A 14,778-nucleotide genomic window follows, 5' to 3' on the forward strand; every position below is an offset into this window, starting at 1 on the left:
TTGTATGTGACTGTGGCTGGAGAGGTCAGGCAGATCCTTAGGATTGCTCCTGAAACAAGTGAAGCCCCAAACTCCGATCCTTTGATGATTCCAATGGCCCTGGACAGAATCACCTCATGCAACCTTGTGGCTGGTTTGATTAAGAACTGCCGGGATTCGTGGTCATTCTCTATTTCCTAGCAGAATGAATCTAGGAGACATGGAAAAACTCACTTAGGGTCCTCGTGGCTTTGGGAGTGAGTGGAGGTGGGCTCAAGGCTGTAGACTGCAGAGGAGAGGGGCTGTGGAATGGTGTCAGGCGGCTGTCCACCAACTGGAGACTCTTTGGCCTTTGTGTTTTTTTTCCTGGGCTCTGAAGACAAAGAGAGAAACCAAAAACATTAAACATTCATGGTGGAGCTGGCTGACCTTAGTAATACCTTAAATGCTGACAGAAACTAACAGAAGAATTAATTCCCATGACCTTTTTTTCTTTCGGTTCTCAAGTGTGAGTGGGTGAACACACAGGCGAGGGCTTGCCTGGGTTATCTGACTCTACTCTTCACTATATAGCTGGGTACACCGCTCGGTGTTTTGGCTAATTTAGCCATGTGCTGAAATTGCATGCAAGCTGTGGCATCCACCCAGGCCCTCACACTTGCTGTGCTTTACCTACTGACCCATCCTCCCTACTCTCTGTAACTGTCACTTTTAAGGTTACTGTCTTGTTATATAGTAGGCACTTGGCAGAGATACTTGCTGTGAATGACTTCAAAATACAGGGAACCGCCGGTCTGGCCACTGGCTTGATTCTGACCACACACACTGAGCCATCTAAGTTGGAAAGAAACTACCTGGACTCTCAGCAAAAGTTGGGTCTTGCAAACACTTAACAACTTGGCGTGGCTTATGGAAGAGGGAAAAGTGTGTGTTTTAAAGTTCAAAAGTGAAACGGAAATGTTGGCCCTGACTCATGGAACACAGTGGCAAAGAGCCACAGTTCCAAGCGCAACCCGCGTGTTTACGCCGTGGGGATGAGATCTTGTGCCAATATTGACTTGGAGACTTGAGCCTCTCCGTAGAACTGTTTCTTCCTGTCATCTGTGCTTTGACGCCAGCACAGGCTGTGGTGTCTTGAGACTAGTTGCAGCCAGGCCTTTCTCTGTGATTCACTGCTGTGCAGTCAATGAACAGGTGCCAGCTGAGGGGCAGGTGCCCAGCCAGTGTTTGCTCTTGTTCTTCCCTCTCTCCCTCCCTCTACCCCCCCCCCCCCCCCCCCCCCCCCCCCGACCCCCCTGCTCCATTTACCATCATATCAGGTTCTGGAGCTTTCTCTGCAATCACTTGTGATTTGCTCAGATTCCAGTCTTTCCTCTTGAACTTGCTAATCCGGTTCTCACTGTCTTCTTTGGGTGGCAGATCTTCAACTCTGGCACCTGATGAAGCTCTGCGTTCAAACAGTGGTTCCAGGATAGACCTGTCAGCCAGCAAGGACAGAAGTCACAAAACATTAACCCCAGAATGATTAAGACTTCACTCCAAAGGACCAGCAAGGCCCTCAACTCCATCTTCACCCAGCTTCTCAGGCTGCCAGGGTCTAACAACCAAACAACCAACCCAGGGTAAAATGTACAGAAGTGAGATTATCATATGAAAGGGAGGAAATATTACTGAATATTTACCCTCCCCTCTGTATGTTATATATTTGTCCTTTTGTGGATGTGTGGATGTGTGTACATGCCACATGCAGGCATGAAAGCATGCATGTGAAGGTCAGAGGTCAACATTGAGTGTCTTCCTTTTTCCACCTTATTTTCCAAGACTTAGACTCTCATTGAACCAAGAGCTCACTGATTGGCTGGGCTGGCTGGCCAATGAGCTATCAGAATCTGCCTATCACCATTTAACTCTAGCACTAGGGTTCTATATGTATGCTGTCATGTCTGGCTTTGATGTGGGTGCTATGGATTCAAACCCAGGTCCTCCTGTGGAAACTATATCTCCTCAGGTCCCATCAATATTTATTCTTTCCTAGGAAGAGATAAGGACAGAACCCATAGAGTTAAAGTGTGGGTAATCTGGGCACAATGTCTTAGATTTGTGATCTGCAAAATGTTTGAAAAATGTCCACGAGGTATAACGATAGATCCCAAGTCCCATAATGAAAACTGATCCACTCATGAATCATGATCAAACACTACACATAGAGGAGAGAGTTGGATATGTAACAAGCATATTTTAAGTGAGGACAGACATCTTTTGTATTCAAAATAGAAAGAGTAGCTTAATTTTTAAAAAATTTAAGATATGGGCTGGTGAGATGGCTCGGCGGGTAAGAGCAGTGACTGCTCTTCTGAAGGTTCCGAGTTCAAATCCTAGCAACCACATGGTGGCTCACAACCACCCGTAATGAGGTCTGATGCCCTGGTGTCTCTGAAAACAACAACAACAGTATATTTATTTATAATAATAAATAAATCTTTGGGCCAGAGCAGGGACTGAGCAAGCGGGGCTGACCAGAGTGAGCAGAGGTCCTAAATTCAATTCCCAACAACCACATGAAGGCTCACAACCATTTGTACAGGTACAGTATACTCATATACATAAAATAAATGAATAAATCTTTAAAAAAATTTAAGATACAAATGGATATTTAATGAAAAATAAAGTCCAAAAAGTTTAAAATTTGGTTTCACTTATTACTACATAAGTTAAAATAATTGCAGCTGAGGATGATGGCTTATGCCCCAGGAACTTAGTAAGCTGAGGCAGGAGGATCACTCAAGATTGGGCAAAGTTTTTGTTACAGTGTACAGTTTCAATGCAAAAAAGTGGATAATATAATAAGCTCATGTACAGGTCCCACATGACCAACAATGATCATCTTAGAGCCAGTCTTGTTTAGTCTCCATACCCAGTTACATCTCTCACCCTTCACTAAATGACTTGAGAGGGGCTGCTTGGTGTCATCTCTACCATTGTTCCAGAGGGCATTTGTACAAGACAGAGTCCTATTTTCATAACCACAGTCCCATCATTCCCTAATCTTATGCAAAAATCTTCAAATTAAGTTCCCAATTCTCTTACAATTTTTTTAAATGGGTGGCTTGACTGAATTAGGATGAAATTAAGAGTTATTCTCTGTATTAGATAGTACACTTAATAGATCACTTTAAGCTTTTAAAACTCTAGATCTCCATTTCTCCAGTCCAGAATTAAGTATTGTTGTCACTAGCTCTGAGGATGTTGGATGGACAAATTCCAGAGAGGTCTGCTTGAGGTGGCACTGAGTTCTGTGGCTGTGCCTTCAGATCCCAAGTTCCTCTTTGTAGGGTTTTGTTTGTTTGTTTTGTTGTTGTTGCTGTTCATCAGGGTACCATTCAATAGTTGTGGTGATTTGCATAAAAATGGCCCCCACAGGCTTATTATGTTTGAATGCTTTACTCATCAGGGAGTGGCACAGTTTGAGAAGGATTAGAAGGTGTGGCCTTGTACGAGGAAGTGAGACATTGGGGGTGAGATTGGAGGTTTCAAAAGTCCACACCCAGCCCAGTCTGTCTCTGTCTCTCTCTTTCTGCCTGTGGATCAGGATGAAATTCTCAGCTACTGTTCCCTCACTGTAAATGCCATCAAGCTCCTACCATGTTCCTGCCATGTTGATAATGGACTACCCCTCTGAAACTGTAACCAGGCCCTCAGTTAATGTTTTCTTTTGTAAGATTTGCCTTACTGTCAGTGTCTTTTCATAGCAATAGAATAGGGACTAAGATAACAGCTTCGGGTAGTCCTGAAATTTGAGACATACTCCTGTCTCAGTCTTTTGGGTGTTGGGATTGCAGGCATGAGCCATAACACCTGTCTGAATGTTCTTTATTTCATTTCAATGTAACTTCTGTTAAAAGTTCTACCTAAATATCTACCTATCTACCTACCTACCTACCTACCTATCTATCTATCTATCTATCTATCTATCTATCTATCTATCTATCTATCTATCTATCTATCTAATCTATTTATTCATCCACCTATCATCTATCATTTTATAATATATCAGCAATATCTGTCAGTCTCTCTGTCTACCTGCTTGCCTGCCTGTCTACCTACCTATCTAATACTGCATATGCCTAAATATTTTCTTGGGGTATTTTCCAGTTGTTAAAGTTTCCATGTGAATTATGTACTTATCTTGTATTTCCTACTCATCCATTAACTTATTTGCTGAACAAACTTCTATACTTTGATTTTGTAATTTAATAACATACTTTAATCTTTCCATCCCAAAAGAGGAGGCCCTTAAATGTTTTTCTTTGCTTTAAAGAGCCACGTGAAGGAACTGCCATATAAATAAGCACAGAGAAGAGCGTGCATTTAGGCGCTTGATTTCCTAGAAGAGTTACCCTGGGGGGCTCACAAGAGCCTGAATGGTCACATCCGTTCTGAGGTGGTCCTGGTGGACCCTAGGAGCTAGGGATTAAGGTGGGATTTGGGGGGCAGGGAAAATGTCTTTAGTGAGAAAAATACTTGTTCAAGCATGAGAACTTGAGCTCATATGCCCAGCATCCATGTAAAAAGAGCTGGGCAAAGCCGTGTCTGCTTTATCCCCAGCACTGTAGGCAAGGATGGGGATGTGGGCTCACTGGCCAGCCAGGGTAACCTTAGCACTGCAGGTAAGGATGGGGATGTGGGCTCACTGGCCAGCCAGGGTAACCTTAGCACTGCAGGCAAGGATGGGGATGTGGGCTCACTGGCCAGCCAGGGTAACCTTAGCACTGTAGGCAAGGATGGGGATGTGGGCTCACTGGCCAGCCAGGGTAACCTTAGCACTGCAGGCAAGGATGGGGATGTGGGCTCACTGGCCAGCCAGGGTAATCAGAAAGTAAGTTCCAGGTTCAGTGAGAGAACTTGCCTCAAAAGATCGGGTGGGGAGTAACTGACGAAGATTCCTTGTTACCAATCTCTGGTCTCTACACATGCTTGTGTGAGAGCACCCACGTGTGCGTGCATACACACACACACACACACACACACACACACACAGAGAGAGAGAAACTCTCTACTGATGTTTCTAATAAGCTGAATCTTAAACATGCATAAAGATGTTGTGTGTATGTGTGTGTGTGTTGAATAATTTTTCTACCTTTGGAATTTTGTACTAATATTGTTTTCTGACTAACTGATGAAGCAAATTAAGTTTGAAATTGTTTTAAAAATAATACGTGATGAGAAATTAAGCTGTGCTTAAAAGAGAATTTGTGTTCAGTAGGTGGTAAAATATGGATTTTTCATTTCATCTTTATTTTTTAGTAACAGCATTGTCAGTGATGGTCTCCATGAATAGAAATGAAGGAGTCCACAACTATGAATTACTCTCCTCAAAGGAGTGGCGTGGATACTCACATTGGTACCCAAAGCTAATGAATGTTACAAGGTATTGTCCTACCCTCCCCAAGTGCAAAGATCAACCTTACCCATCAGATCCTGGCCTGGAGGATGCATTGTCAGAAGAGTTGGAGGAGGTGGAGACCACTGAGGAGGCCACAGAGGTGACAGACAGCCTGCGCAGAGTGGAGGACAGGATGTAGGGCAGTACCATTGAGCCTGCACGGCTCGGCTTCCTCTCCATCATGCTGGGTGGCTGAAACACATGCAGCCCCTCAGGGTTAGCAGCCTGCAATGCAGCAAGCATGGTCTAGGGCAACCACCCCGCTGTTCTTATGAAATCATGGCATGTTGACCCAAGAGCAAAGTCTAAGGAGGCATGGAATCTAAGCTGGGCCAGGGGAGTCTCAGAAACCTAGGATGCTACCAGGGAATCACCGTTCCCATGTGGTATCCTATTAAATTTGCTTTCTAACATTGACTGGGTTCTAACAATGATGGAGGACAGCGGGTTGAAGGAAAGCTCAGTCTTATGGTCTAGGAACGTGGGCACAAAAGACATGTGTGTACCTAGACAGCAGTAGGGAGAGGTAAAGTATCAGGAAGGAGATGGAACTGGGCCTTTTTGGTGATAAGGGGAGCAGCAGAATCTAGCTGGCTATGTATCTCAGCCTGGCCTCAAACTCACAGCCATCCTTCTGTCTCAGCCTCCTGGGTGCTGAGGTCACAAGTGTACACCATCACATCTGGCTGCCTGTGTACACAGATGACTGGAAGAGGTGGTGGGAAAGGTCATCCGGGGGAAACTCTAGTGGGGAGGTGTGCAGAGCTCTGATTGGAGGAGGGAATTTGGAAGTCAGGGGTCCAAAACAAGGCTGTTAGAGAGGACGAGGTGAACTCGAGGACAGAAGAGCACAGTGATGAGCCAGGATTGAGAGGGGAGATTAGTAGCACGTTTCCCCTCAGCACTTGGGGGTGGAGAGGTGGGAAACCCACAAAGATGCAGCCTCACAGAGTGTGTCAAAGATGGCAGAGAAATCTGTCAAGCGCACAACACAGTTTACAACTGTTCCTTCCTGCAAATGGTCAGATGATCAAACTTGTGAAGATCTAGAAAAGCTATAAAAATCAGGCAGGACAGGAAGGAATGGCCAATGTGTAGAACAAGGAAACTGGCGTGCCCCTGAGTGTTCTCAAAGTATCTGCCCAGTCCAGCCACCTTGGTGTCTGTCCAGTGTCATCAGGCCATTTGTTGAAACTGTAAACTGTCACACCTATACAATCTGAAGCTAGTAATCTGTTTCATAAGCTCTCTGTTCTGAAGGTCAATCAAGTCTGGGAATCTCTAGCCCAAGGATGGTTCATGTGACTAAAGGTAGGGCACACTCTGTCCTGCCTGCCCATCTGTACATCATACCTATGCCGGTGTGACTCATCTGGCATCTGAAACCCTGGGTACTATCAGAGAGAGACCCCCAGGAAATCTCAAGGGTCATTTAGTCAAAGCTTACCAGCGTTATGACCCCATACAGCTTCTCTACTTTCTCTTTGAGTTCACGGAAGCATGAAGCTAGCCGGTCGTGCAGTGGCTTGAGCTGCTCTGTCAGCTTCTCCCCGTGGATGCGGATCCCTTCTGTGAGCAGAGGTATCTGGAAGAAAGGTTATAAAAGAAAGGAGACATGGTTTGGGAAGGGAGTCAATTCAAATTTGGAGGTTTGGGCAAGGGGGTGGAGTTGGAAAGACTAATAGACACAGAATTAACTAATGAAAATGTCACTTGTTAGTCAAGGGCTTGGAAACTCTATCGAAGGAACAGAGAAGATCCAAAGACTCTAGAGAGGCCAAATGGCAAAGCTCATACAACTGAGCACTGGGGTAGTCAGAGAGACTTGAGTTTTCTAGCAGTATTTACTGAAATGATAAGAAAAAGAATGAGACCGATATGTGTCAGCAAGAAACACAGGCTAGAAAACCAGACTTCAGAATTTCCATGTATGTTAATGTGTGTGTGTGTGTATAAATGTGTGCGTGTACATGTGGAGGCCATGGGACAACCTCTGCTATCATTCCCAGGTGCCTCCCACCTTGTTTTGTTTTTTGAAGGGTCTCTTACTGACTTCAAATTCACCAACTGGGCTAGGATAGCTAGTCAGTAAGTCCATGAAATCTACCCTAATACTACAAGAGAGTCCTGCCATACCTAGTCTCTGTCTCTCGCTGTCTCTGTCTCTCTCACACAGACACATGAAAACCCACATATAGAGAGAGACAGACAGAGATGTTGAGAGAGCTAGACAGAGGCTGGTGGGGAAGGACCCCAGAAAGTGGCCTATAGCTATACTTAAGCTATGTAGCATGCCTTAGAGCTAAATGCAGTGGACACCCATGGAGTACTGTGCACAGCTGGCCAGCTGCATGCCTCACAGACTACATACTTGTAAGGCAATCAGCCGCTTGAGCAGCTCCACCTTCTCCTGGTCCTCAGGATGCTCTTGTAAGTACTTTTCTGTAAAAAAGGCCTAAAAGGAGAACACACGTGAACATTACTTATGACACACTGTGGATCACAGAGAGAGGCAGACAGCTTCAAAGGGAGAAAACGTCTTATGTAACAACTGAAAATCCATCCCTTTCACAGGACCACCTTTACCGCACAGTGAATAATAAAAAGACATATATTAAACAAACTTCTGTCTCTCTATATAGAATGGCTTCCCTAATCCCCAAACCTATCCCATAAGTTGGTAAGTTTCCTCACTTTGCAGGTACCTGCAGCTCAAAGTGACACCTGTGTCCAAGAGCATACAGTGGCCAGCAGAAAGTCAGAATGAGGTCACAGGAGTGACAGGTCACAAGGCCTTCACTCTTCTGGGTTATTGTGTACAAACGGAATTGAGAGGACCAGCCCATGTACCACTCTTTCAGGCCCCTTCTCTTTCCGTTCCATCTTCTCCATGATCAAAGGAGTTCCCTGGCCACATGTTTGTTTATATTCAAGAACCGGACTCCCAAAATATTCAGCCACTGAACATGTACCATAACAGCTATGATTCCTGTCTCTTAACAACTGTCCTTCACCTAGATCGAATTCATGTCCTCCCATTTAAATGACACTCTAGCCAAATCCTATCCAGTGGACTACACATGGTCAATATGTCTCTTAGGCCTTTTCAGAGTAACAGATGTAGCATCCAGTTAAGACAACGGAGAAGCTGTACGGCAGTCTGAATGAGCAATATCAGCCATAGACTTGTGTATTTGAACACTCAGAGCCCTCAGCTGGCAGTGCTCTGTGGAGAGGTCATGGAACCTCTACGAGATGGAGCCTTGCTGGAGGAAGTCCATCACAGGGATGAGATCTGAGAATTTAGTCTCACTCCACTTCCTGTTCCCTTTCTGTTTCCTGTGCATGGATGGAAATGTGATCAGCTGGCTTCCGGCTTCTGCCACCATGGCACGCCAGTCCTTCCCTGCCACGACGGCGTCTTTGTCTCTGGCGCCATAAACCAAATAAGAGACTTTCTTCATTAAGTTGCTTTTGGTCATAGTACTTCATTACAGCAGCAGAGAAGTAACTAATACAAGCTGTATTCTATATTCTGCCCATACGCCTTGGCTCAAGTCAGGCTGGAGATGCCTGGAGACTCACTCTACATAAAGCATCTCTGCTTTCCCTAAAAATGGCTTCCTGGGAAGAACGTCCTGAGCTTTGGGAGCACCCTGAGCTGTCTTCCTCCCAGAGGACAGGACAGCAGGACCATCCACCAGAGGCACCACAGCCTGGCACTCTTTCATTGAGGCTTCACAGGGCAATGTGAGGCCAGGGACAATCCTTGCCCATTCAGAGAGGAGAGTGGAGCATGACACGGAGGGCAGCCTGTCAGTCCTGTGAGATTCAGGAGCAGGACTTACCTTTTCGTAGTTGGAGAATCCCCCCATGACAGCTGGGTCCACAATGCCACTGAGCAGCATGGAGAGTGGGTGCACAGACAGGGAATGGTCCCAGGCATGCTGCTGGACACAGTTGCTGACCCTCTCGTTGGTCAGCTCCATGGTTTCTATGGCATTCTCCAAAGGGCTGATTTCTTCCTAAGGAATGGAGCAGATGGGAGAAGGAGCCGGGTGAGCAACATTCCAAAGACTGAAATAACCTGATCATTCTTCTCAAGAGAGGGAAATTATCCACAATCTGCAGGAGCATTCAACTGTTAGGATTCTGTTCATTAGGGCCCCATGCTTTTCTATTGGTTAATTATAAAACTGGCCATTGAAAAATCTTCTAAGGGAGTAGGAGGTTGTAAAATGTGGGCTGTTTCTTGGAGCAAAACATCTATACAAAATGTATGAAGAAATCTAGAGCTGAAGCAGCATTCAGGCAAACCCATCTCAGGAGCTCTGAGATGGTCACTGGCTAGCAGAACTAATACCCTTCTAAGCCACTGACAATGAAAAGTATCCCCAGGAAAATTCAGGTGTCTCCTTGGTAAGAAAAAGCAGGGATCTTGGAATTCTTATATACAGACCCTTGCCCCATCTTCTTAGGGTAGATCCTGTGGCTAATGGAAGTCAGAAAGAACAGGATGACTCAAGAACCACACTGAGTTTTGGATGAAGAAGTAATCACAGAACTAGATTCTTCTTCTAGAAATGTCCTCAAAACCACATTTCCCCAAAAGTCAGCACCTTCATTTCATCCACTGTTGGCCACATGGCCACCTATCTCAGATTTTATTCCTAACATCTCTACCCAAAAAGCATGCTACACTTAAATAAATGATTTATCATTAGCACCAAGGAATATATCAAAGTTCATGTCATCATGGCCAAGAAATGCACCAACAAGTCCAACTACAAGAGATGCCTGAGTCCCAGAATTCCTCTTTTCCTCTTCTCCCCTCTATTGAGTATGAAAATCAATGTGTGTGCACACCATAGTCCTTCACATTGACTGTATATGATTAGCTCAGAAATTATTTTTCAAATACCTACTTTATGCTAAGTGCCATGCTGTGCACCAGTTACAAAAATGATGAAATACACAGCCAGCTCAGAAATATGCAGGACTGGATCTTGGATTTTTGAGGGCACCAAAATCTAAGGGTGCATGAACACCTTTGTTTTAAAGTGATACAGTATTTATATATAATCTATGTATATCTTTCTATATACTTAATTACTTTATTGGAGACAGGATATCACTATGTTCTGGCTGTCCTGGAACTCACTCTATAGACCAAGCTGGCCTTGAACTCAGAGAGATCTACCTGCCTCTACCCCTCAGGTGCTGGGATTAAAGGCATGTGCCACCATATCTGGCTTTGGGTGACTGGTAAGGACCTAGGATTATAGCAGTGAATATTATACATTATCTAGGGAATAAGGCAAGGGAAGGGTCTGTATATATTTAGCATAGAGAAGGAGCTTGCTAGACCTAAGTACACCGTCCACAGGTGGTGGAGCCCATGGCTGGCTGAGTTGCTGAGACTGGAACTACGCATTTTGTGGGTCCCCCCCGTAACTCAAAGCTGGTAGGAGTTTGGTAGTTTTAGTAGAAAACTCAAGACTTTAAAACAGGGTAGGTTAGAAATAGGCCCTGAATGATATGAGCACAGACACCACAAAGGACTATGAGTATTCTAGAGTCGGCTGCATGGAGAAGATGGATCTCACACTTAACTTGATGGGAATAAGACTGAGCAGTGGTCAGGACATTGAGGCCCACCTCCCCCAAATGACCCAATGTCACTAATTACTTAAACCACCTAAGTCTTAGTTCCCACAGCTTCTCTCAGAGATGCGGAAGGAGATGGATGAAGGTGGACAGTGGAGGATGACGATAGACAGAGGTGGAGAGAGAAGGAAGATGGCCAAAGGTAGAGGCAGGCAGACATGAAAGGTGAGGAATACAAATGGGTGGGAGTGGAAGGAGATGGACAGAGATAAATGCAGGTGGCTAGAGATGAGAGCGGGCTTGGCAGTGGGGTCCCCGGGGAGCAAGCCACAGGAGGACTTGAACATAAGAACACGTGACACAGTCTGGCTTGCTCAATGGGATCCACACTCTGAGTGAGGCAGTGAGGAACACTGGCTAAACAGACCAAGGCCAAGAGGCAACAGGAGACCTTTTAGTACACAGCAGAGACCTGGAAAGGATGACAACAAGGCAAAAACACCGGGACAGAGAGAAGACAGATCAAATAAGTACTATAAAGGTTAAATGGCAGTTTTGGGAAGTAGTGGGGCAGGGGCTGCAGCAACAGGGATGCTCACACTTAGAATAAGAGGGGCTTCGGGAGAGATGATGAGGTGGACAGGCAACTCTCCAGAGACATCCAGCACTGATTCTAGGCACTGACGGCATTACAGACAGCAGGAGACAACGCCTCTCAGGCCACCAAAGAGTCAGTCTCTGAGTGTGACCTTTCGGGTGGTGTTGTGACATCAGTTTTACAAAGCCACCCTGCTACACAAGTGCGCCTTTAAAAAAATAAAGTTGGCTAGAGGGAGGCAAGCCAAGCTGGTGCAGGCTGCAGTGGAACGAACAAAAGTGGTTATTATTTCTGCAGACAGAGAGGTTCCCAACACACACACACACACACACACACACACACACACACACACACACAAAATACACACATATATATCCTGCCGGCGTTACAACTTCAAATGACTCACTATTGAAGTGTGTCTGACTTCGAACCACTTGAGAATCCCAGGGAAGGTATAGGCTGTCGTGTACGTAGTCCTTTCGATCCACATGGTCTGGTGCAAGAAAGAAAAAAACAAAAGGAGACAGTGGCAAGCTTCCAGGTCACAACCAACCCCAAACCTCCGGCTCAGTCGCTGAAACTCCACTCTCACGTGTTTTCTAGGGAGTGAACACATTTGTCACAAAACTCAACGATTGCGGGCTTTTGGTCTGCATGGGGCTAGTCTCCTTGGGCCCTTTCCTTCTAAAGATGGAAACCTGAGGTTCGGGAGGTGTAACTCGCCTATGGTCTGTCATATCAGCAGCAGAGCCAGATGTGGGTCCTTCAGTTTGGAGGTTTCCCACTGAGATGACAGCCTTCTTGTCAGTAATCAGGGTTACTCTCTCCAACAGGGACGCTCCAACCTCCTGTCTTAGCCAATGAGGATTTGAGGGAAGATGCTAGATAGACATCACCAGAAAGCAGACAGGGCTGGAGGGATAACTTGGGTGGGGAAGTGAAAAGGACCTGCAACCAAACCCCAACACTCCTGTACAAAGCCAGGGGTGGTGGCATCAGCTTGTAGTCCCAGTGTCGGAGAGAGGAGAGGTGGAGGAGAATCCCTAGCAGTCCACTATGTGGCCAGCCAAGCTGGGCTGCTAAGCTACAGTCCCAAGAGAAGACCCACTGTCAAGATGAACAAGATGAGAAGCTCTTGAGGAATGGCACCCAAGGGTGACTTCTAGCCTCTGAACACACATGCGCACCCCTGCACACACACACATAGAGAAAGCAAGCCAAGTGGACTCACAGCAAACTCATTTTCCGGGTCTTTTTCTCCTTTCCGGAACGGCCGGGAATACCTGAACTGCTGCACTTCGTTGGCTCTGTAGTAGCTGGGAAAGGACAGAGCAAATGCACTGGATTTCGGAGAACCAGCCCTCAACACCTGGCACCGAGGGTTACCCCTATGGCTGACATGGTCACACTGAGCTCCTGGCACAGACAGTACATACCTGGGTTTCATACCACATCTTATTTTTCTTACGTGAGAGTTTATGTTAAAGTTCCCAGTTTTAAAAGGTACGTAGAGCCACCCTGTTTGGGGTGTCCTTTGCATAGCTTTGCCATACTGCTGCTAATCAATCTCACTGGCATGGTAGCTTCTCCAGAGACAGGAAGCAACCTCAAACACTGGGACAGGCTGGTCCTCAGTGAGACCTGAGTGGATATCGGGGCGAGAGGATCCTGTGCCCAAATGTTGCTTTAACTTGATCAGATTTCATCTTGTATGCAAAGCAGTAAGTAATCAGTCTTCCAAAATATAACAAATGAAAATGGCTTTGCGTTTGACACAGTTCAAATAAAGTCTTGTTTTGTAGCCCAGACTGGCCTTGAACTTGCCTCCTTTTCCCTCCACTGCTACGATGACAAGAGGGCACCATGTCGCGCCTGACTGTTTCCTTTTTAAGAACCACTTACTTCAAGATCTGCTCTGGAACCGGTTTATCCTTGTAGCTGGGCGGCAAGTTCATCACAGGCTTTACCGTGAAGCACTGCAGGTCTGAGGGCTTATTAAGGAAAAGGCTGGCCTTGCAGGTACCATAGGCTGTGAGGTCTCTGCTCCCATTTCTCATCTCCCTTCAACTGGTGCCAGCGCTGCACTGAAATGCGCTCCCATGCACCCTGACACAAGGTGGATTCCTCAGGACACTTTGTGTGGCCAGACACCTAGCAAATATCCTTACCACACGAAGTATCAGGAAAGTATAAGGAAATGGACAGCCAGAAGTGCTTTTAAATGATCTCTTTTGAATATGCAAGCCTCTGAAACAGCTGGACTCTAGGACCCAGGGAAACATAATTGCTATCTTTTTTTTTAAAAAAAAGGATTTATTTATTTTATGTATATGACTACACTGTAGCTGTACAGGTGGTTGTGAGCCTTCATGTGATTGCTGGAAATTGAAGTTTTAGGACCTCTGCTCGATCCAGTCAACCCTGCTCTCTCCAGCCCAAAGATTTATTTACTATTATACATAAGTACACTGTAGCTAACTTTAGACACACCAGAAGAGGGCGTTAGATCTCATTACGGGTGGTTGTGAGCCACCATGTGGTTGCTGGGATTTGAACTTAGGACCTTCCGAAGAGCAGTCAGTGCTCTTAACTGCTGAATCATCTTGCCAGTCCCATAACTGCTATCTTTAGGTGCTACTATTGACGGGCTGAGTCCCTTCATGGGGACTAAATGTTCTGAATTTATCTTTCAAGCTCACGGCAACCCTATACGACAGATTGTTCTTTTTCAGCAGAGGAGAACTTGGAGGCCGAGGGAAGTGAAAATTTCAAGATTCCATAACAGGGGAGTGAAGTCAGACTCCAAAACCATTATTATGGGGTAAGGGGGCTTGCTGGGACGGAACGGATGAAAAATCCTAGGAAGGACTTCTGCTGGCACCCCTACCAATGTGGACATAGGCTCTCCTCTGTGCCTATAGGTTCTACACCTAAAGAGATAAGCAAGTGAGGACTTTCTTCTATACTGACTTGATATAGACTTTCCTCCTCCAAGTCCTTATCTCCTAAACAATACACTGTGGTAAAACTTACAGAACATTTACTGTATCTGGGTGTCAACTAGGAGGGGCTGTGGAAGTGGCTCAGTTGGTAAGCTATACAAGCATGAGGGCCTGAGTTCCAATCCCCAGGACACGGCTAAACACACACA

The 14,778-nt window shown here is 45.7% G+C and overlaps 1 protein-coding gene across 1 annotated transcript in view; it reads right to left on the minus strand.

Annotated features, from left to right (window-relative positions):
* Window positions 1-14,778, minus strand: part of Dock5 (dedicator of cytokinesis 5) — a 195,487-nt gene that overhangs the window by 5,771 nt on the left and 174,938 nt on the right. The window contains exons 43-51 of the mRNA XM_031361039.1: window positions 13,530-13,611; window positions 12,859-12,943; window positions 12,034-12,120; window positions 9,271-9,447; window positions 7,794-7,877; window positions 6,870-7,007; window positions 5,448-5,614; window positions 1,288-1,456; window positions 214-352 (exon numbers count right to left, since the gene is read on the minus strand). Of these exons, the coding sequence (XP_031216899.1) occupies window positions 214-352; window positions 1,288-1,456; window positions 5,448-5,614; window positions 6,870-7,007; window positions 7,794-7,877; window positions 9,271-9,447; window positions 12,034-12,120; window positions 12,859-12,943; window positions 13,530-13,611 (1,128 nt within the window). The remainder of the gene's footprint in view (window positions 1-213; window positions 353-1,287; window positions 1,457-5,447; window positions 5,615-6,869; window positions 7,008-7,793; window positions 7,878-9,270; window positions 9,448-12,033; window positions 12,121-12,858; window positions 12,944-13,529; window positions 13,612-14,778) is intronic.

The sequence above is a fragment of the Mastomys coucha genome, unplaced genomic scaffold (assembly GCF_008632895.1).
Source record: "Mastomys coucha isolate ucsf_1 unplaced genomic scaffold, UCSF_Mcou_1 pScaffold9, whole genome shotgun sequence".
Classification (NCBI taxonomy): Eukaryota; Metazoa; Chordata; class Mammalia; order Rodentia; family Muridae; genus Mastomys; species Mastomys coucha.